The 22,689-nt window shown below is 43.0% G+C and overlaps 1 protein-coding gene across 1 annotated transcript in view; it reads left to right on the forward strand.

The window, feature by feature from the left end:
• The window catches only part of polr1b (RNA polymerase I subunit B), a 60,036-nt gene that overhangs the window by 27,057 nt on the left and 10,290 nt on the right, over positions 1–22,689 (forward strand). The window contains exons 7-11 of the mRNA XM_069887702.1: positions 3,216–3,387; positions 10,168–10,339; positions 16,583–16,864; positions 18,716–18,849; positions 21,733–21,903. Coding sequence (XP_069743803.1) covers positions 3,216–3,387; positions 10,168–10,339; positions 16,583–16,864; positions 18,716–18,849; positions 21,733–21,903 — 931 coding nt within the window. The remainder of the gene's footprint in view (positions 1–3,215; positions 3,388–10,167; positions 10,340–16,582; positions 16,865–18,715; positions 18,850–21,732; positions 21,904–22,689) is intronic.

Here is a 22,689-nt window from a genome sequence, read left to right on the forward strand (position 1 = left end):
TCTTCACTTTTTCCCTTCTTTTCTGGAGAGGGCTGGTATTCTCCTACCGGCCACTACTCCATCACATGACTCCTCTGTTTCTTCTCAAAGCAGACATAGAAGGTGTTCAGCTCATCGGGTAGTGAAGCATCGCTGCCATCTGTAGTGTTTGCCTTTGCTTTGTAGGCTGTAATGGCTTGCATTCCCTGCTATAGTTGGCATGGCCTCTAGCTTCCACCAGGATTGCTACTTTGTTTTGGAGGTGGCCTTCATACCTGGATTTCTTGTAAAGATCTGAATCCCTGGCCTTAAATGCCCTTGCACTCGCCCTCAGCAAGTTGTGGATTCTCCGATTCATCCAGAGCTTCTCGTTGGGGAACACCCGCTATCCACGCAGGTCTTGATGAAGCTGGTGACACCTGTTGCATATTCACTCAAGTCTCTGGATGAGTTCTAACCCAGAGATGACAGGGTTAACCTTTAAGGCAAGAGAGAGAGTTGCCTGAGACTAAGCTGTCTGGAATTCTGAAGAATGAGGGGGGAATAGATATAGGACCGAGGTGCTTTTCCCAGAGATGAGTGGAATTCTCTGCCCAAGGAAGCAGTTGAGGCTGCTCTTTGCACAGTGGGAGAATTAAGGGTTATGAGGAAAAAGGCAGATTGTGAATCTGAATCCATAGTTAGATCAGACTTGATCTTGTGGAATAGTGGAGCAGGCTTAGTGGGCCAGATGGTCTACACCTGTATCTATTTCTTCTGTTCCTTTGACCTTTATGTCCATTGCCATTAATTCTATTGGCCTCTATTTGGACCAAATCTTTTTCTGCCATGTTTATTTAAATATCCATCTAAATGGCTTCTGAATGTGGTGATTGTTCCTTACTCTATTAAATCTGTATTCTAGTTTTCAAAACCCCTACATGGATTAAAGATCTATCCTAACTTTCACCTAGGCCCTGGCTAGATCCTGTGATCTTTGCTCTCGGGAAAATGAGCTCAGCTTATCCATCCTCTTCCTATAACAAAAGCCCTTCAATCCAAGTGAGATCATGTTAAATCTCTGCATTTTGTCCAGCGCAATTGCATCCTTTCTAATTTGTGGTGACCAGAACCAAGTGTAGTCTAACTGGTGTTTTGTCAAGTTGCAATCAAATGTCCCAACTTTTAGATTCTTGGCCCCAATTTATGAAGTGAATGCAGAATGAGGCCCTTCGCAACCCGTGTCTTGATTCTGTTTCATTCGTCCGTAGCAAGAATCTGTCTACCTCTCAGAAATGTTTAGAGCAGGGGCGTCAAACTCAAATTCACCGAGGGCCAAAATTAAAAACTTGGACTAAGTCGAGGGCCGAACTAAATATTTATTGAACATTTTCAACAACATCTGCATGTTTTCTCTTCTTTCAACATATGTAATGTTAAACTTTGTCTTATTAAGCTAAATGTTTAATAATAGTTTTGGATAAACTCTTTCGTTGTCATTGGCCCATTTCCTTTAGTGTTCTGAAACCGTGCACATGACGAGTCAATGAGGGATGATTAAAGCAGTGGTCTTCAAACTTTTTCTTTCCACCCACAGACCACCTCAAGCAATCCCTTACTAATCACAGAGCACCAATGGCACAGGGACGCAAGTGGAAAGAAAAAGGTTGAGAACTGTTGTATTGTGGTAACTCCACATCTGATTAGGTTAATTGTTAGGCAAGTGGTCAGAGAAGGACCCCCCCCCCACCCCAAGAAAGGCTTAAATCACAGGAACAAAATAAGCTTCTGTCTCACTGCTCCCAATCTTACACACAGTCCTGATGTGGAATGTGGGGTCGCAGTTCCACGTTCACCGAGTTCAGGTGCTGTCTGTGTGGAGTTTGTACGCTCTCCCCTTGTCTTGGACCAACAGGTCGGTCGCCTGACGAAGGCACCCGAACCCCTCGTTGAAACGCCGGCATCCGGGGCAGTGGAGGAATTGGCTGAGAAGAGCGCGTTGCTCCCGCCCCCCTCCCATGGTTGGAGAGGGATTAAACTGCGATCTCACGGCGCCGGGCTCGTCTCCAACAAAAAGAGCGGGAGGCAGGGTCCGCCGCGCACGGAACGAGGGGGAAGGCATCGCCAACGAGAAGTTCGATCCGGCGCCGCTGCTGAAGCGCAGACCCAGCGAGGATGGTCCCCAACTCCAGCCGCGTCTGTGTGTCTGGGAGCCGGGCGGGCTGAGTGCGGCGCTCCGATCCCCGGGATTCGGGACTCTGAGATCCCTCCACACCTCCGGCGTCTTAATTTTCACCTTCAGTGTGCATGCGCTATACTGGCGCGGCGGCCAGCGGGCCAACTCTAATATATATTTAATATGATCTTGCGGGCCAAATATAATTATATCGCGGGCCAAATTTGGCCCGCGGGCCAGAGTTTGACATGTGTGTTTTAGAATATCTTCAAAGTGAGATGCAAAGAGAATTCCAAAGGCTCATGGTCATCTGAGAAAGATATTTGTGCTCCATCTCTATTGTGCAAATTGGGATTGTACTCGCTGGAGTTTAGAAGATTGAGAGGGGATCTCATAGAGACCTATAAAATTCTGGCAGGACTGGACACAATGATGGGAAAATCCAGAACCTGGGGCCATGGTTTGAGGATAATAGGCAAACCATTTAGGACCGAGATGAGGAGGAATTTCTTGACCCAGAGGGTGGTGAATCTGTGGAATTCATTGCCACAGAGGGCAGTAGAGGCAGGTTCATTAAATATATTTAAGAGGGAATTAGATCTATTTCTTCAGTATAAGGGTATTAAAAGTTACGGAGAGAAGGCGGGGACGGGGTACTGAACTTTAAGATCAGCCATGATCTCGTTGAATGGCGGAGCAGGCTCGAAGGGTCGAATGACCTACTCCTGCTCCTATCTTCTATGTTTCTGTGTTTCTATGTCACTGTTCTGCTCATTGTTCATTGGTTTACAATCCAACGGTGCTTTGAACTGTCAGATCTTCACGTCTTCAATTCTGACCTCTTGCTCCTAGTTTATTATAATAACTCAGTGATTGAAGTAGCAGTTTTCTCTTTTTTTCCCCCAGCAAGATGCAGCTTAAGTCTTTTACCGATCTTTTGATTGTCCATGGATTTATTTATTTATTTTTGATGTTCCTGTGAAATATATTTTGATGTAAGGTAAGAAGTACAGATGTTGTAATGTACCTTTGCTACAGGTAATACTTGGTTGATGAGATTGTTCTCCCTGTTTTCCTGCAGTAACTGCCTGTGTGTACACTTGAAATTAAATGTGGAGAAGTTTTATCTGCTCTGTTTAATGACTCGGAAGTTGTTTGCATTTGCCAAGGGTGAATGTCAGGAAGAGAATCCGGATAGTTTGATAAATCATGAAGTATTGACCCCTGGTCAGCTCTATTTAATGTTTTTGAAGGTTAGTGACCATTTATATGGAGATTTTATTTGCTTTAGCTACTTAAAACCATTACTAATGCAGCTAATCATACATTTCCCTATGTTTACATTTGTTCTGGGCCATTGTGAAATATGTTTAATTTTGAGTGGAAATTGAATGAAACGACAGGATTTCTGATCATCTGTTGGAAGATTTCCTCAGGACTTCACTGAACTAATCTTGAATTCTGTGTATAATAATCTTAAAAAAAACCTCAAGTTGAAATATTTTAAGGAATGTATTTGCCAGGTTAGTAACATTGCCAATTGTATCCTCAGCATCTTGTGAAAGTGGCACAAGTTAACATGTTTCAAATTTATTGTCAGAGAACATACATGTCATCACATACAACCCCGAGATTCATTGTCCTGCAGGCGATGCAAAATTACCACTTATTGGAGGTGCAAAACAAAAATCGACACGTAAACAATCAAACAAATGTAAACGAACTGCACAATGCAGAGAGAGAGGAAAAAAATGAATAAGGTACAAAAGTAAGACTCCTTAAATATGTTCCTGATTGAGTGATTTGTTGAGGAGTCTGCTGGTGGAGGGGTAGCAGCTGTTCGTGAACCTGGTGGTGCAAATATTGTGGCACCTGTATCTCTTTCCTGAAGGTAGCAGCGAAAACAGCGTGTGGTGGATGGTTTGGATCCTTGATGATTGTAGAGTTGGATGTTCTTGACGATATGCTGGGCTGTGTCCACTTCCTTTTGCAGGGCTTTCCGCTTAGGAGTTTTGGTGTCCCTATACCAGGCAGAGGTGCAGCCGGTCAGCACACTTTCCTTCACACATCTGTAGGATTTCCAATGTCATGCCAAACCTCCATAAACTCCTGAGGAAGTAGAGGCGCTGACGTGCTTTCTTCACGATGCCATTTGTGTGTTGGTCCAGGAAAGATTGTCTAAGATGGTGACTCCCAAGAATTTAAGTTTGCTCACCCTATCCATCTCTGATCCCCCAGTGATCACTGGATAGTACACCTCTGATATTTCCCATCCTGAAGTTCACAATCAGCTCCTCGGTTTTGGTGACATTGGGTCCGCGGTTGTTGTTCATGCACCATTCAGCCAAGTTTTCAGTTTTCCCTCCTTTATGCTGACCCATTGCCTGTTTTTATACAACCCACTACCGTGGTTTTGTCAATGAATTTGTAGATGGTGATGTTGTCGTACTGGTCCACACAGTCAGGAGTATATCAAGTAGAGCAGGGATCTAAGAATGCAACCCTGTGGTGCTCCGGAACTGATGGATATTTTGGAGATGTTCTTACCAATCCTCGCTGATTGTGGTCTGGAGGTGATATTTTCATATTTACGCTTTTTTTTTCTCCTGTCTACAATGGATGAATAATATCAGTCCTTCCTTCTGTGGGTACGTAAGGCACTGGACAATCACGTTTGTGAAGAATTTGTAGAATTACTGTTTTGACTTTCAATCAGACTTTCAATATTTTCACATGTTAATTTACCCAGATCCTAATGTCAGACCGATACCCTTCAACTCTGTAGGTTAGGCCCAGCTATGATGCGGTTTGTATTTAAAAAAAAAAAATCTATTTTTTCTCAAAAATATACATAGTGGCATCTTAAATATACAATATATTAAACTTTATCTCACAAACAAAACAGCCCCTCCCTTTCCCCTACCATACATACAGATCCATTCACCATTAGAGTGTACGTACATTTTAAGTATATAGAGTACAATTTTGGGGAAACTAAATTTTTGTATATATAATATTTATTTTTATACCCTGTTTTGTTCCTTTTTATTACTGTATCTGGGCCCCTATGTGGTCCAGGTATGGCTGCCAGACCTTTACAAAAGTTTCATATTTATTCTTTCAGTTATATGTGATTTTATTTTTTCCATATATATACAGCCGTTCTTTTCCGCAGTCCAAGGGGAGGCAGACTTCCAAGTGATTGCAATACATTTTTTTGCTGTTGCCAGTGCTATTTTTGTAAATGAGATTTGATATTTAGTCAATTTGTTGCTTATTTCCACAAAATTACCCAATAGATACAGCTCTGGATCGCCTGTGAAGGCCACTTCTGTTATCCCGGTTAATTTTTCTGCGATTTCTTGCCAAAATGGCCTCACCTTCACGCACAACCACGTGGCCTGTCTCAGTCCCACATCTGAAACACATCTCTGAAATTTTGGCATTTGATCTGTGTAACTTTTGTGGGATGAGATATATTTGGTGTCAAAAAAAAATTATACTGAACCAGTCCATATCTTGCATTTATAACTGACATCATTCTGTCCTTACACCAATCTGACCAGCTTCTTTCTGAAATCACCACACCCAAGTTTGTCTCCCATCTTTCCCTTGACCTCCTCAACCTTGGTTTTGTACTTTAGCTCCAGAGTACATTTTAAAAATAAATTTGGGTGTATTCCCCATCCAGACCATTCGTTCAGTTTCTTCAGATGGGGTCAATGTTGGTCTTTCTCCTAATGATCTAAGGTGGAGAAAACAAGAAGGTCCCATTGGCCACTCCGTATTTGTGTTTTAATTGTTCAAAGGACATTGTGCATCAGTCCTTAATATACCTTATGCCTTTTTCATTACTACGAATTTAATATTCTATTGCCCATGTTCACAGGCAATAATACATTTTTACACAGCGGTGCTATCATTGATATCCCTACCTTCTTTCCTATACTTTCATTAATTTCTTGCCATGTTCTAATCATGTGTATTAGATATCTAATCATATGTTATTTGTCTTTTTCTTTAGTGATCTGACACTCCATTTATAGTTAGAGTCCTTTGCTTCCCCCTCCTCCACTGAGTACATTCCCATTTGAACCCAATCGGTGGGAGGGGTTGTTTTCAGTGACTAAGGGTGCAAGAAATGTGCAGCTAGGTAATATTTTATAAAATCTGGGAATCTAGGTCCTCCCAGCCCATCGTCCCATGTCATTTTTCCCAGAGCAACTCTTTGTACTTTATTATTCCATAGGAACGGTCTAATATGTAGTTTAGTAGCTTAAAAAGGTTTTTGGGTAACGGAATAGGCAGCGATTGGAAAAAGGTATCGCAGTCATGGCATCATTTTCATTTTGATGCAGTTAACCCTTCTCACCAAAGTAATAGTTAAGTCTCTCCAATTTTGTAGTTCTCTTTCTATCTTCCCAAGAAGAGGGACATAATTTAGTTTGTACAACTTTTGAAAGTTGTTGCCAGTGGCTATCCCAAGATATTTTATTCCATCTGTCTTCCATTTAAATTTTCTACCTTTTTGGTTTCTTTATATTCAAAATTCATGGGTCCTCTACCGGCATCACCTACGGCTCCTAGAACGCTTCCACCAGCGTTGTCTCCGCTCCATCCTCAACATTCATTGGAGCGCTTTCATCCCTAATGTCGAAGTACTCGAGATGGCAGAGGTCGACAGCATCGAGTCACGCTGCTGAAGATCCAGCTGCGCTGGGTGGGTCACGTCTCCAGAATGGAGGACCATCGCCTTCCCAAGATCGTGTTATATGGCGAGCTCTCCACTGGCCACCGTGACAGAGGTGCACCAAAGAAAAGGTACAAGGACTGCCTAAAGAAATCTCTTGGTGCCTGCCACATTGACCACTGCCAGTGGGCTGATATCGCCTCAAACCATGCATCTTGGCGCCTCACAGTTTGGCGGGCAGCAACCTCCTTTGAAGAAGACCGCAGAGCCCACCTCACTGACAAAAGGCAAAGGAGGAAAAACCCAACCCCAACCAACCAATTTTCCCCTGTAACCGCTGCACTGTGTCTGCCTGTCCCACATCGGACTTGTCAGCCACAATCGAGCCTGCAGCTGACATGGACATTTACCCCCTCCATAAATCTTCGTCCGCGAAGCCAAGCCGAAGATATTCAAAATTTCTTAATGGCATTATCTCACTTTTATCCATATTTATTTTGTAGCCTGATATTCTTCCATATTTTTCTAGTGTTCCTTGTAATTTTTCCAAAGACTGATGGGTACAATAGCACATCATCCGTTAATAGAATGATTTTTTTTTTTGTTCTTGCCCGATTTTGAAGCCCCTTTATATCCGGATCCCTTCTTATTATCTCCTCCAGCGGTTCAATCGCTAAAATAAAAAGCTCTGGGGACAGGGGGCATCCCTGTCTACTCAATCTACTCAGGGGAACACTGCCAATTCTGATTATCTGTTATCACTTTAGCTTATAGTTTATGGTATAAAGTTTTAATTCAATTTATAAATGTTCTGCCTATACCAAATTTTTCCAGTGTTTAAATAAAAGGCCCACTCCAAACTTGAATACTCTTTCTGCATCTCAGGAGATTGTAATACTTGGATTTCATTCAGATTTTGCCAAGTGTATTATATTAAATAATCATCCTGGACTATTTAAGGAATGTCTTCCTTTAACAAATCCTGCTTGATCCATATGAATCAGTTTTGGCAAGTATTGTCCTAACCTATTAGCCAATGCTTTCCACATTATCTTAAAATCAGCATTTAGCAGGGATATTGGTCTGTATGACAAATTTTTAGTTGGTCCCTATTCTTTTTTTGGTAACACTGTAATAATCGTGGTTGAGAATGATTCCGGGAGGGTCTGTGTTTCCACTGCTTAGTCCAGGAGCATTAATAATTCTTTGAATTGTCTATAAAATTCAGGTGGAAATCCATCCTCTCCTGGTGATTTATTAGCCTGTAAGGTGTCCAGAGCCTTTTTCTTATTCCTTCCCTTGTGAAGGTAGTATCTAATTTGATCCTTTCTCTTCTAGTTTTGGAAGTTCGACATTCAACAAAAATTCTTCCATTTCATTCTCATCTAGTAATTCTGATTTGTAATATTTCTAAAATTGTCATTAATTTCTTTTTCCCTGTATCCAAGGGTATCTGTCTCTGTTTTTATTAGCATTTATCATTCTTGATGACTCCTCTGTTTTAATCTGCCAAGCTAAAACTTTGTGTGCCCATTCACCCAACTCATAGTTAGTTTAGTTTTTAATATAGCCTTTTCTGTCCTATATGTTTGTATTGTATCTTGGGTTTTTATTCTCCAGTAATCTGTATTCTTCTTGTTGTCCTGTTCTTTGATTTTTTCCCCCCCCCCCCCCCCCCCAGTTCGATAATATCCTTCTCCAACCTGTTTACTTCTGCCATATGTTCCCTCTTAAGATTCTTTGTAAAAGGTATAATTTGCCCCTTTAAATATGCTTTAAGCATATTTTTAGTAGATGGCAGATTTCTTTCACAAAATATTTCGATTATCTGGATAATATTAAGACTAATAAACTTAGTGTTTTATCCATACCATTTTTCAAACAGATATTGTATCACAATAAAACTTTGCAATTTTTAAAATACTGACATGATATTTCCAATACGTATATTTACCCTTTAAGAAACACACACACATCATTAGCTCTGACGGTGACATTGACAATAGTACCCGGAAGCTTGCGAGAAAAGCATATGGGTTCTTCCAAAGGGAAAAAAAGAAATCCTCCCTTTAGCGCCATCTTTTAAAATCACTCCTCTCCTGGCTCCATCTCTTCCCCCCCCCCCCCCCACCCCAGCCAAGATCGGTGTTCGTACCTTGTTACTTTCCTTAGCAACTTCCTATCTTTTCAGAGCTCTCCATGTTAACCACAATGGTTTTTCTTTTATCAGTGAAATCAAGACTGTTCAGTATAAATAAAAAGTTGCATCTTACAGTTAGTCCTGTTTGAAATGGTCTTTTCGATCCTTTCAGCTGGCGACTTTAATCTTTTCATAAGTTTCTTAAAAATTCTTCCACTTTTTTTACTTTTGAAAATTTGTTGGTTGACTTCTGAGACATCTACCCTCAGTGTTACTGGATAAATTGTTGTGTATTTATAGTTTTTAGATTGCAGTTGTCTCTTTATCTTGTCAAATTCCTTTCTTTGTTTGACCAAGGCAGGGCTAAAGTCCTGGAAAAACATTACTTTTGCATTGTCCACCACTAATGGGCCATTATAACTTTTTGAATATTCATATGCTGCTCCCAAGATCACATCGCTATCCCGGTAACTTAAAAGTCTTACCAGGACTGGTCGTGGTCCCTGTTTGCCGGTTTTTCTGGATCTAAGGGTCCGGTGAGATGCAGTTTGCATTTTACATCATAGGGGAATTGATGGTTATGGGGAAAAGGTGGAGATGAGCCTATCATTAACTCAGGCATGATCTCATTGAATGGCGGAGCAGACTCGATGGGCTGGATTGCCAGCTCCTATTATGTTTTTATGAATGGCGAACTAACTTCCGTATTTTGTACCTATTTATTTTCTGTGTTTTTTTTAACTGGTTGCTTGAATTCTGGATAACAGTGGTTTTACTGTACGTGGCAATTAGCCAGAGAGAGAGAATTTTAACATTCATTCCACAGGCATTAGGATAGTATCTAATCCACTGCACAACCTTATTTTTGATACATAACACATTAGTGGATCAACTGTGATATAACCCAAATAAAATCAAGACAAGGTGAATTCCTCTGATCTATTAATTTCATTGCTATTGTGGGCATAATTTCCAGGACTGCATCTGGTGGTAGATTTGTGACGGACTGTTTCTGTATAACATTGAAGTTTACAAGTTTTAATGTCACATGACCAACAGATTGAAGTCATTGGATTACTTTTGAGGTGGATTATTTGTAGTGGTTTGGAGAAGTGTGACAACAGTTTGTGCACAAAGTTCCACTCAATGTTTGACTGGAGTTCATGTGGGTACCAGCAGACCTTTTCCTCTTGTTGTTTGTAGGAGAAGATGGAGTTCTGGCTACAATCCACAAAACTATCTCTGGACAAAAAAAGCCAAAAGGGAGCCATCCAGATTAATTCCGAAAACCTGATGAAAGTGTTTAATTTGGTGGCAGACCTGTCACGGCCATTTGAGTATCTCTTGGCAACAGGAAACCTGCGCTCAAAATCGGGTGAGTATTTAGCTGTTTGGCGCAGCTGGCAAATCAATAGTTGTATTAAAGTCACTGTGGAAAATTCACCTGGTAAATGTCATTTTAAACAGTGTGTACATTTTTACAGCCTTAGACAAGCATTGCTTGATTTTTAACAGAGCAGAGTTGAAAATATGGGTAAAGCTCACCCGGTGCTCTTAAATACTACTTCAAGTTTAATATCTTCTGATTGTACAAGTGCAACCTGAAGAAAGTACGTTCTCTGGTCCTCGGTGTAAAGCATGTAGGCATGCAACCAGACATGACACACATACGGACAAACAATGCATACTCAGAACAAATAGATGTACAAATGAATATTAGAGTCTCGGATGGTTAGTGAGAGCAGTTCCTTTGGTTGTTCAGCATTCTCACTGCCCGTGGATTGAAGCTGTTTCTCAGTCTGGTGGTTGGTGCTGGCTACGATACTCCTCTGTCTCTTTATGACAGTCATTGAAAGATGCGGTATGCGGGGTGGTTGGGGTCCTCAACTGTGAACATCCTGCAGTAAAGCTACAAAATTCTAGAACCCGATTGTTCAGAAATGATGCTGGTTTGGAATCTAGTTTCCTCGTGTTCAGAGTGCAAGCAGGATGTGTAACCAGACCTGGGATCTAGGGTGCAAGATGGGGGAGCAGGTTTGAGGGGCAAAGTGGCCTGCTTCTGCTTTTCTTTTTGTAATCTGTGGGTCCAGATGCTTGCTAACTTTGGTCGGCTTTGGATTTGCACTGTCGCTCAGCTTGAGTAAAAGTGCTAATTCACCTGCAAATAACATGAAGAAGCCAGTTGGGTTTTTACACCCATGTAGAAACTTCACAATCACGTAATAAGCTTTTTTTGAAAGAATTCTTTATTTAAAAAAAACACCACAGAGGGTTACAGAATCCCATTAGAACCACAGCACAAAAACAGACCCTTTCAGCCCTTCTACTCTATGCTGAATATTTTTTTGTTGCCTAGTATTATTTACCTTTTCTTACTCTCTGGATGATTGGTCCACAACATAACAGTTGTGTTAAATAAAGTAAAAACACAATGCTGGAGAAACTCAGCAAGTCAAACAGTGTACTTTATATTGCAAAGATAAAGGTGCATAACCAACATTTCAGGATTGAGCCCTTCATCAATGTGTGAGAAAAATGTAGACAGGCGCCAGAACAAAATGGTGTTACATAGAAACATAGAAGATAGGAGCAGGAGTAGGTCATTCGACCCTTCGAGCCTGCTCCGCCATTCAACGAGATCATGGCTGGTCTTAAAGTTCAGTACTCCGTCCCCGCCTTCTCTCCGTAACCTTTAATACCCTTATACTGAAGAAATAGATCTAATTCCCTCTTAAATATATTTAATGAACCTGCCTCTACTGCCCTCTGTGGCAATGAATTCCACAAATTCACCACCCTCTGGGTAAAGAAATTCCTCCTCACCTCGGTCCTAAATGGTTTGCCTATTATCCTCAAACCATGGCCCCGGGTTCTGGACTCCCCCACCATTGGAAACATCCCATCTGCATCCATTCTGTCCAGTCCTGCCAGAATTTTATAGGTCTCTATGAGATCCCCTCTCAATCTTCTAAACTCCACCGAGTACAATCCCAGTTTGCGCAATCTTTCCTCCTAAGTCATTCCTGCCATTCCAGGTATCAGCCTGGTGAATCGCCTCTGCACTCCCTCCATTGCAAGAACATCCTTCCTTAGATAAGGTGACCAAAACTGCACACAATACTCCAGGTGGGGTCTCACCAAGGCCCTGTACAGCTGCAGTAAGGTATCCTTGTTCCTATACTCAAACCCTCTTGATATGAAGGCCAACATACCATTTGCCTTTTTAACCGCCTGCTGTACCTGCATGCTCGCCTTCAGAGACTGGTGTACAAGTACCCCTAGGTCTCTCTGCACTTCCCCATCTCTTAATCTATTGCCATTCAAATAGTAATCTGCCTTCCGGTTTGTATTACCAAAGTGGATAACCTCACATTTATCCACATTGTAGTGTATTTGCCATGTATCTGCCCAGTCCCTCAATTTATCCAAATCACACTGGAGCTTTCTGATCCCCTCTTTCGTGCACACAACCCCTCCTAGCTTAGTGTCATCTGCAAATTTGGAGATATTACATCCAATCCCCTCATCCAGATCATTAATGTAAATTGTGAACAGCTGGGGTCCCAGTACAGATCCCTGTGGCACCCCACTGGTCACCGCCTGCCACTCAGAAAACAAGCCATTTATCCCAACTCTCTGTCTTCTACCTGCCAGCCAGTTCTCAATCCACATCAATACTTTGCCCCCAATCCCATGAGCCTTGATTTTGGAAGCCAGTCATTTATGCGGGACTTTATCGAAGGCCTTTTGGAAGTCCAGGTACACCACATCCACTGGCTCTCCCCCATCTATTTTACCTGTCACCATCTCAAAGAATTTCAATAGATTTGTCAAGCACGATTTACCTTTTGTAAATCCATGTTGACTCCATCCGATCCCTTCTCTGCTAGTCATGTGCTCCGCTATTACATCCTTAATAATGGATTCCATCATTTTGCCCACTACTGATGTAAGGCTCACTCACCGGCCTATAATTCCCCGCTTTTTCTCTACCCCACCTTTTTAAATAGTGGGGTAACATTAGCTACCCTCCAATCCATGGGTACTGATCCTGAGTCTATCGAGTTCTGGAAAATAATTCTTAAAGCATCTGCTATCTGAATGGCCACTTCCTTAAGTACCCTAGGATGTAGATTATCAGGCCCTTGGGATTTATCTGCCTTCAATCCCATCAATTTCCCCAAGACCATGTCCTTAGAGATACTGATTTCTTTCAGTTCCTCCCTTGCATTAGTCTCTATGTTTCCTAACATCCTTGGGAGGTTATTTGTATCCTCTCTTGTAAAAACAGAACTAAAGTAAGAATTTAATTGGTCTGCCATTTCCTTATTCCCCATTATATATTCCCCTGATTCCGACTGCAAGGGACCTACTCTGGATTTCACCAATCTTTTCCTCTTGACATATTTATAAAAGCTTTTGCAGTCGGTTTTTATATTTGCCGCAAGCTTACTTTCGTAATTTATTTTTGCTCTCTTGATTAATCCCTTTGTCCTCCTTTGCTGCATCTTGAACTGCTCCCAGTCTTCGGTTGTGGTACTTTTTTTGGCCAATTGATATGCTCTCTCTTTGGACCTAATGCTGTCTCTAATTTCCCTTGTTATCCACGGTTGAGTCACCTTTTTTGGTTAGGGAGGAGCACAGTCCTACAGGCAGGTGGGTTAGGGAGGGCACAACGGCAAACGGGGGGGGGGGGGGGGGTGTGGCTCTGTGAATGGAGAGGGAAGTGGGTGAAGAACTGGAGGAAAGAAGAGAGAGGAATGGGCAAGAGAGGGAGAAACCAGGGAAATCAATGTTGATGCCATCCAGTTGGAATATTAGGTGTTGCTCCTCCAATATATGGGTGGCCTCTAATTAGCAGTGCATGAAGATGTGGATAGATCTGTCAATTCAGGATTGGGGCGCAGAATTGAAATGGGGTTGGCTACTGAGATAGCCCTATCATTGAACCAGACAGAGCGGAGGTACTCAGCGAAGCAATCTCCCAATCTGCGTGAAGTCTCTCCCATGATTTCTTTGTTAAATCTTTGGGAGATCATGGTAGATCCAGCTGGTTTGGAGTGCTAGAGTTTTACAGCAGGGAATTGGGCCTACCGGCCTAACTTGGCCCCACTGACCATGGTGCCTTCCTGCACTAGACTCATCTCTAGTCTGTATCATGGTTTGGAGAAGGATCTAGTTTAGACTGTGCTGTGAAGTGACGATGCACTGTCAGCTGTAAAATCTTGTATCCTTAATGAGCTCTTTCAAAGCTGGGCTGAATCACAAGAGAATGTGCTAATCATAAAAAGATAATTTATCACAGGAGGGGGTCATTCTCACACCTTGGAGGTTTCTAGTATTTGAAGGGAGATCACAAAAGAAACTCCTCTCTCTTGCATGTTGGGGAACACATTGCATTCCTTATGTGTACAGGGGCTTAAGAAGATAAATTTCCATGACATTAATCTGTTGTGGAATAAGCTGCAATGCAGCTCTCATTCCTGATCATAAGTATTCACAAATGATCATTTGGCAATTGGCAAGAAATATTTTTTTGTTTTGTTTTGAGGAGCATAAGAGGTGCAGCAGTTAGTTACTGTTCCCCTGCATCTCTTGGCTCATTCTGACCACATGTTGTCTGTGTGGCGTTTGCATGTTCTCAAATCAAGTCAAGTTTATTGTCCTCTGATTGCCAAAGGACAACCTGAGGAAACTGCATTCTCCAGTCCTCGGTGCAAAACACGCAGACACACAACCAGACATAACGCACGTACAAGCAATACATATACAGGACAAGTATTTCTATATACAAACAAATAAATATTGTTTTGTACATAGGGAAGTATTGGATGGTTAGTGTAAGGAGTTGCCTTGGTCGTTCAGCAGTTTCTCTGCCTGTGGGAAGAAGCTGTTTCCCAATCCCTTACTAATCACAGAGCACCGATGGAATAGGGAATACTTAGTGGTACATAAGTGAAAAGAAAAAGGTTGAGAACCACTGGTCTAATCCTCCTGTATCTCTTTCCCGATGGGAGCAGCTGAAAGATGCTGTTTGTGGGGTGGAAGGGGTCCTCAATGATTTTGTGCCAGATGATTCTCCATGTGACTCCATGGCTTTTCCCTGGGTACTCTGCTTTCCTCCCATTTCCAGCCACGTGCTGGTGGGTTAATTAATTACTGGATCTTACCGATAGTATAAGTGGGAGGCAGGACATGTTGGGTGAATTGATGGCAGAGTATGTTACAGGAATATAATTGGGGGAATCAGACTGATGGAAATGCCTTGAAAAGTGGCATAGACTTGATGGGCTTGAAGGTTTCCTTCTGTATGATAACGAAAATATGAGAAAAGATTTGATGCAGATAATTCTTGATTATTGTCTCATTTACAGCTGAAAGACTTGGTGAATTCATCTGCAAGGTACACCTTGTATACTTCATGATCAGAGGTCAATCCACAGGACCATAAGAGTGGCAGAGAGGATCACTGGAGTCTCCCTTCCCTGCCCGACCCCTCCCCCCACCCCATTGACATGATCTATCAGGATTGTCGTCTGAAGAGAGCATGCAAAAAAAAAAGTAATTGAGGACCTCTTCCACCTTGCAAACAGCATCTTTCAGCTGCTTGCATTGGGGAAGAGATACAGGAGGATCAGTGCCAGCACCACCAGGCTGAGGAACAGCTTCTTCCCACAGGCAGTGAGAAAGTTGAATGACCAAAGGAACTGCTCACACTAACTATCCGAGACTCTCATATGTACAAAATAATATTTAATTTATTTTTATAGATAAAATATTTTACCTGCATTTGTATTATGTGTGGTGTGTGGGGGTGTGGTGTGTGGGGGTGTGGTGTGTGGGGGTGTGGTGTGTGGGGGTGTGGTGTGTGGGGGTGTGGTGTGTGGGGGTGTGGTGTGGGGGGGTGTGGTGTGGGGGGGTGTGGTGTGGGGGGGTGTGGTGTGGGGGGGTGTGGTGTGGGGGGGTGTGGTGTGGGGGGTGTGGTGTGGGGGGGTGTGGTGTGGGGGGGTGTGGTGTGGGGGGTGTGGTGTGGGGGGTGTGGTGTGTGGGGGGGTGTGGTGTGTGGGGGGGTGGGGTGTGGGGGGGTGGGGTGGGGGGGGTGGGGTGGGGGGGGTGGGGTGGGGGGGTGTGGTGTGTGGGGGTGTGTGTTGTATCTGGTTGTGTGTCTGCATGTTTTTGCACTGAGGACCGGAGAGCGCTGTTTTGTTGGGTTGTACTTGTACAATCAGAGGACAAGAAACTTGACTTGAAATGTTATTCTTGGTGATTAAGAGCTCTAGCATGTACTATTGATGTGAAGCTCATCGTCCTGGTACATGTGAAGTGTAGAGAGATTAAAGAAAATAACCTAAAGAGCAAATAAATTAAAATAATTGAACTGTAAAAATATTAAGGAAAACCTTTATCAAAACATCTGAGAATAGTCTTTATTAAATTCTGTGAAAAACCATATTTGCCTAATTTTCATGTAAATACAAAAAAAGATAATTTTTGACTAAACCCATGTTGAAACAGGACATTTGATCAGTTTTGCATCAATTTGTCTCACAATAATTTTGACACTGGGCAGTCAACATTTTTTTTTTGACCTAACCTTGTCACTCTTTTCTGATCCAAGGACTGGGAATGCTGCAGGATTCCGGGCTGTGCATCGTGGCTGACAAGTTGAATTTCATCCGTTACCTTTCCCATTTCCGCTGTGTGCACAGAGGGGCTGCCTTTGCGAAGATGAGAACCACCTCTGTTCGCAAGTTGCTCCCGGAGTCATGGGGCTTCCTGTGCCCTGTGCATACTCCAGATGGAGAGCCCTGTGGGCTGATGAATCACTTGACAGCAATTTGTGAGATTGTGACCCAGACATCAAGTACAGTCACTCTACCAGCTCTGCTTTGTGCACTTGGTGAGTGTGAAAGGAACTGTACCTTTATTGTGCTTCTAGTAATCAGCAATGCTTACAGTACAAGTTGCTTAGAGCGTTCAGGTGCATACTTGACCATTTTAGCTTTGCGTGTTTCCAGATCATTTACTGTGCTGCTTTTGTGGGTTATGTAGGGATGGTCAGAGTACAAATTCAAAACATACTAAAGGGCAGAAATCAGGCGACTGGTGTATTTTTAAAACTTCATGGCGCGTAGAACAAGAAAATGGAACAGGATCAGGCCTTTTGCCCCACGATGACCCTGATCCCAATTTAAACTAATCCCATCTTCCTGCATGTGGTGCTGTCATACCTACTCCCAAGATGAGGTCTTCCAGTCCGGATCATCCAAGATGTCCTCCTTCAAAAAAACATGGTGTATTGCGTAGAAAGGATTTGTTTTTGGGTACAGCAGGCAAGCGAGTCCAGACACAGTGTGGTGCGACAACGCATGTGCTTTATTAAAAGAGTACACAGTAAAAAGGGCTCCGGGGCAGTCCCAGAGCAAACACAGTTAATGGACGATGGCACCTCCACATGGTAAAGCTAAACAGGTTCAATACAAGCAGCTTTGCACGCGCACACACATACTCTCTGACTCCTGACGAGGGGCCCTAACTGGCTACCTATGGGGAAGGAATATACCCTCTAACCCCAAGTAAACAAAAGTCTGTGGCTACAATGCTGGTATCTACTGGGTTGACAGTGATACCCTGGTCAACCTAAGGGTTACTAGCCCCTTACCTGTGCTCCCCTCCAGATGGTGTCCACTCTGGCGACTATGACCCGGAACGAGTGCAGGACCTGACCACATGGCAGAGAGAATGAACAATGGTGTTGCTCAGGTTTAAATATCCCACTTTGCTGAGCAGGGGATGTGATATATGGGGCCAGCCAATGACAGTGTGTGCTCCAACTGGTGGGCAGCCACACACCTGATTGGCAGGCTGGAAAGGCTGGAGGGATGATGGACAGATCTTTGTGGCTTCTGATATCAGGGGTATAGTTACCTTGCTGTCATACCTGTTCCCAAGATGAGGTCTTCCAGTCCAGATCATCCAAGATGTCCTTCAATAGAAACATTGCTTCCCCTCTTCTGCCATCAACTCAACCCTTACCTGCATCTCCTCCATTTCCCGCTCATCTGCCCTGGCCCTCTCTGCCCCTCGACACGTCACAGGATTCCCCTTGTCCTCACCTACCACCCCACCAGCCTCCACATCCAACATATTATCCTTCACAATTTCCATCACCTGCAACGTAATCCCACCACCTGTCCTCCCTCTCTGCCTTCTGTAGAGACCGCTCCCTTCATGTGTCTGTGGTCCATTGATCCATTCTCACTAATCAACCCCTTGACACCTTCCCCTGTGGCCGCAGGAAGTGCCATACTTGCCCTTACACTTCCTCCCTCACCACCAATCAGGGCCCCAAATAGTCCTTCCAAGTGGAGCCACACTTCACTCGTGTATCCGTTACAGTGCTCCTATGTGACCTTCCCTACGTTTTACCTTGAAGATGGGATCAGACCCGAAATGTTAGTTACATATCTTTACCACTTATGGACTCCATGAAACATGCTGAGTTCATCCAGTACTTCTGTTTTTACTGTCGTTAAACTTGCCTTGTGCTGGCACATCTTATCTGTAAAGGTGAAGTGGGATGGAAAGTGTACCCCTTATATGTATGATTGATGGAGCAGCCAGACCTTAGGATCATTGAAAATGTTGCTTTTTCTGCAGCTCTGCTCCGTGGTAGACTTGCAGAATTGTGGGTACTGTCTTTTCTAATCAAGACTCCACTGTGAATTGTTCTGCTCCACGTGTTCTGCAGGTGTCACACCGATAGATGGTACACCCAGCCAGCCATATTCCCGGTGCTATCCAGTTCTTCTGGATGGCGCAGTCATGGGCTGGGTAGAAAAAGATAAAGGACCCAGTATTGCTGATGCACTTCGCAACTTTAAAGTAAGTATCTGTTGTTTACTTTTTCATTTGAGCAGTTTCATTTTATGGTTACTGGGGAAATGTTTAGAACATTACAGCACAGAACAGACCCATCAGCCCATAATTATGTGCTATGTAAACCAACTCCACAACAATCTAATCCTTCCCTACCTCACACCCATAACTCTCTATTTTTCTTACATCCATGTGCCGATGAACCTTTTGAATGTCCCTATTGTACCAGCCTCCACCACCACCCCTGGCATTGTATTCCTGACACCCACCACCATCTCTATGGAAAAAAAAACTTACCTTTGACATCTCTCCTAAACTTTCCTCCACTCACCTTAAACAGATATCCTCTGGTATTTGCTATTGTCACCCTATTTCATTGGAATATAGCGGCCTTTCTTTTTGACCAGAACCCTGTCTCCTATAGATTTGCATTTATTTTCTCCCCACCTCAGCTGCCAACCCATTTGATATCCTGAGTTTTCAAATGGAGGGAGTTTAGGAAATGTGATCATCCTAGGAGGGCTACTGGTCAGGAGAGAGAGCACGGTGTCTGTGGCACAGAATTGAGAATCTTCTCTGTATTTTGTTTTCTGCTAAATTACTTGTACTCGTTCTTGTCATATATTTAAAAAAAATTCCTTAACATTTGTTGGACCATTTTCTTTCACAGATGGAGTTTACTGGAGGTTGCATTCTAAATTTTAAATTTAAATTTAGATGTACAGCACGAAACAGGCCATTTCGACCCACGATTCCGTGCCGCTCAATTTAGACCCAATTAATCTACACCCTTCCCCCCCCCCCAATACATTTTGAATAGTGGGAAGAAACCGGAGCCCCCAGAGAAAACCCATGCAGACACGGGGAGAACATACAAACTCCTTACAGACCTTGCGGGATTTTAACCCCGGTCCGATCCCAATCTTTGGCGCTGTAAAGGCGTTGCGCCAACGGCATTGCCAACCATGCCGTCCTGAGGGCATATTTAGTATTTTCAGGAGGAGCGTTGATAATTGCAATGGAGTATCAAAAGAACAAGGATGAAAAAACACAGCCTTAAATGGAGTAGTTCTAGAAAAGGAAGCAACTCCAGTTTCTTTTTTCCCCAGCCTTCTGGAGAAATGCCTTTAGTAACCAGGTTGAGTCAGTAGTAAGGAAGGCAAATGCAATGCGAGCATTCATTTCGAGAGCACTGGAATATAAAAGCAAGACCGTAATGCTGAGATTTTACAATGCATTACAGATTACATATGAGTATTGAAAGCAGCATTGGTCTCTATAAGTGAGGAAGGAAATGCTGGCATCGGAGATGGTCCAGAAGCAATTCACGAGGATAATCCCGGGATGAGAGGGTTCATCTATGAGGAATGTTTAATGGCTTTGGGCCAATACTGACTGGGCTTTAGAAAAATGAGGGTGGCTCATGAATATTGAAAGGGCTGGAGAGAGTGGACATCGAGGAGATGTTTCTGGTCATGAGAAAGTAGGAATCCTCAGAATGAAAGGATGTCTCTTTAGAACGGAGATGAGGAGAAATAGCTCCAGCCAGAGGGTGGTGATTCTGTGGACTTTGATGCTGCAGATGGTCATGGAGGCCATCATTGGGTAGATTTAAAGTGCAAATTATTGATTTCTTGATTGGTAGTGGTGTCAAAAGTTACGGGGAGAAGGCGGGTTATGGGATTGGGAGGGAATGGCCCACACACTCCTGCAATGTTGTATAGGTACAAAGTCAGTCATCAATGCTTGGACTTTCTATACGAATAGAATTTCTTTCTTTACTTAAGGATACATTACGTGCACTCGTAACAATTCAGAGAAGGATGAGTTGGCTGATTCCTGAGATGAAGATGTTGTCTTACGATAAATAATTGGGCAGATTTGGCATCCTATACATTGGAGTGTGGAATAATGAGAGGCGATCTTTTGAAATGAAGGCGATTCTGAGGCTGCTTGACAGACTGAATGCTTCTCCTCGGGAGAATCCAGATCTAGGAAGCATCGTTTCGGAATAATAGGACTCCTATTTAAAATGACAAGGAATTTCTGTGAATCTTCAGAGTGTTCTACTCTGGAGAGCTGTGGAGGCAGAGTCATTTAAAAGATTTTTGGATCAGCGTGTTTAAAATTATGGCGATGGATAGGAAAGTGGAGTTGAGGCCAGTTCATCACGTTGGAGTGGCATAACAAGGTTTACTGTTTTTTCTGCTGTAGGACAGTTTGTCACCATTGGTAGTATGAAACCTTTGAGCAATCTCCACCCTTTAATTATTTCCTTTCTTCTCACTTCCTCCCCGACATGATACTGCTGATGCATACAGGGTTAAAGTTCCACACAATATCCTTTCTGAAAGCGGCCTACCTGTGTATGAACTAGACAACGAAAGTCAGTAAGCCATTCGCACACAGATGGCAGGGACAAACAGCAGTATATGTTGTCCCGGTTAGCGAACCGAGCAAGGAATGTCTTGTACTTTCCCTCCCTCATGACACCATTTGCAAACCCAGAGTTAAACAGGGTAAGTCTGCAGGCACTCTGATTTCAGTGTAATTCACAAAATTGCTGGAGAAACTCAACAGGCCACGCCGCATCTATTGGAACGAAAGGGGAACCAATGTTTCGGGTATGAGCAAATAGGAGGCCAAAAAGAAAATTGGCTCCCCTTCCAAGAGATACTGTGTGACCTGCTGAGTTTCTCCAGCCCTTTTGTGCGTCGCACAAAACAGAAACCTCCCACTTCTGCTCAGCTGCAACATCAGGCCAAAACGCTGTCTAGTCTTATTTGTTTTTGCCCTTTGCAGGGAAACGCTGTTGACATATTGATGATTAATAATGTTGAATCAGTAGAGATCATAATGGCAATTACACAAAGTTTATTTTGCCGACAGATACTACACTTGAAAAAGGTCCCGTCGTGGATTGAAATTGTTCTTATTCCGATGACGGGTAAGCCCAGCATTTACCCAGGGTTGTATCTCTTCACCACCATGTGTCGGATGATGCGACCTGTGAGAAACCTAGCCTTGGGAAAAGAAGAGCTAATTGGAACACTTGAACAGGTAATCTACCCTGTAAACATTGGGAAAATCAGTCCCGTTGTTCATAAGGTGACAAAACAAATTCAGATGGAGATGATCCATGGGCTCACATTATTTCCAGTACACTAACCCAATTGTATTCCTATTCCTAGCTTCTAAATTGACCCATTCATAAATATAAATTTTTAAATTTAAAGGATTAGTGAGTTGGCTACTTTGTTTTTATCTTAGTCTTAAGTGTCCAAAAGTTAGTGAAATATCTACATTATAGTAGAAATTGCGACATTAGCATGCAGTGCACAGTTTCTCTGCAACTGGATCCTTGACTTCCTCATTGGAAGACCACAGTCAGTATGAATCAGAAACAATGTGTCCTCCTCACTCTCCATCAACTAACTCTTCAAGGATGTGTGACTAGCCCCCAGCTCTGCTCCCTCTACACCCATGACCATGTGAATAGGCACAATTCAAATACTATCTGCAAATTTCCCGATGACTGCATGGTCACCGGCAGATTCACAGTTGGCAATGCTTGCATTTGTTTGTTTACTTGTGTACGCTGTGTACAGTTTTTTGTTGCACTACCGATAAGTGATCATTCTGCCTCGCGAAGCATGCAGGAGATATCAGCTGGTTGAGTCATGTCACAACGACAGTCTTATACTCAGTGTTAGAAAAACAAGGAACTGATGGTGGACTTCAGGAGGGGGAAATCAGAACACAAACCAGTCCTCATTGAGAGGTCAGCAGTGGAAAGGGTTAGGATCTTTAAATTCATGGATGTCAACATATCTGAATATCTATCCT

This window comes from Narcine bancroftii, chromosome 6, assembly GCF_036971445.1.
Source record: "Narcine bancroftii isolate sNarBan1 chromosome 6, sNarBan1.hap1, whole genome shotgun sequence".
Classification (NCBI taxonomy): Eukaryota; Metazoa; Chordata; class Chondrichthyes; order Torpediniformes; family Narcinidae; genus Narcine; species Narcine bancroftii.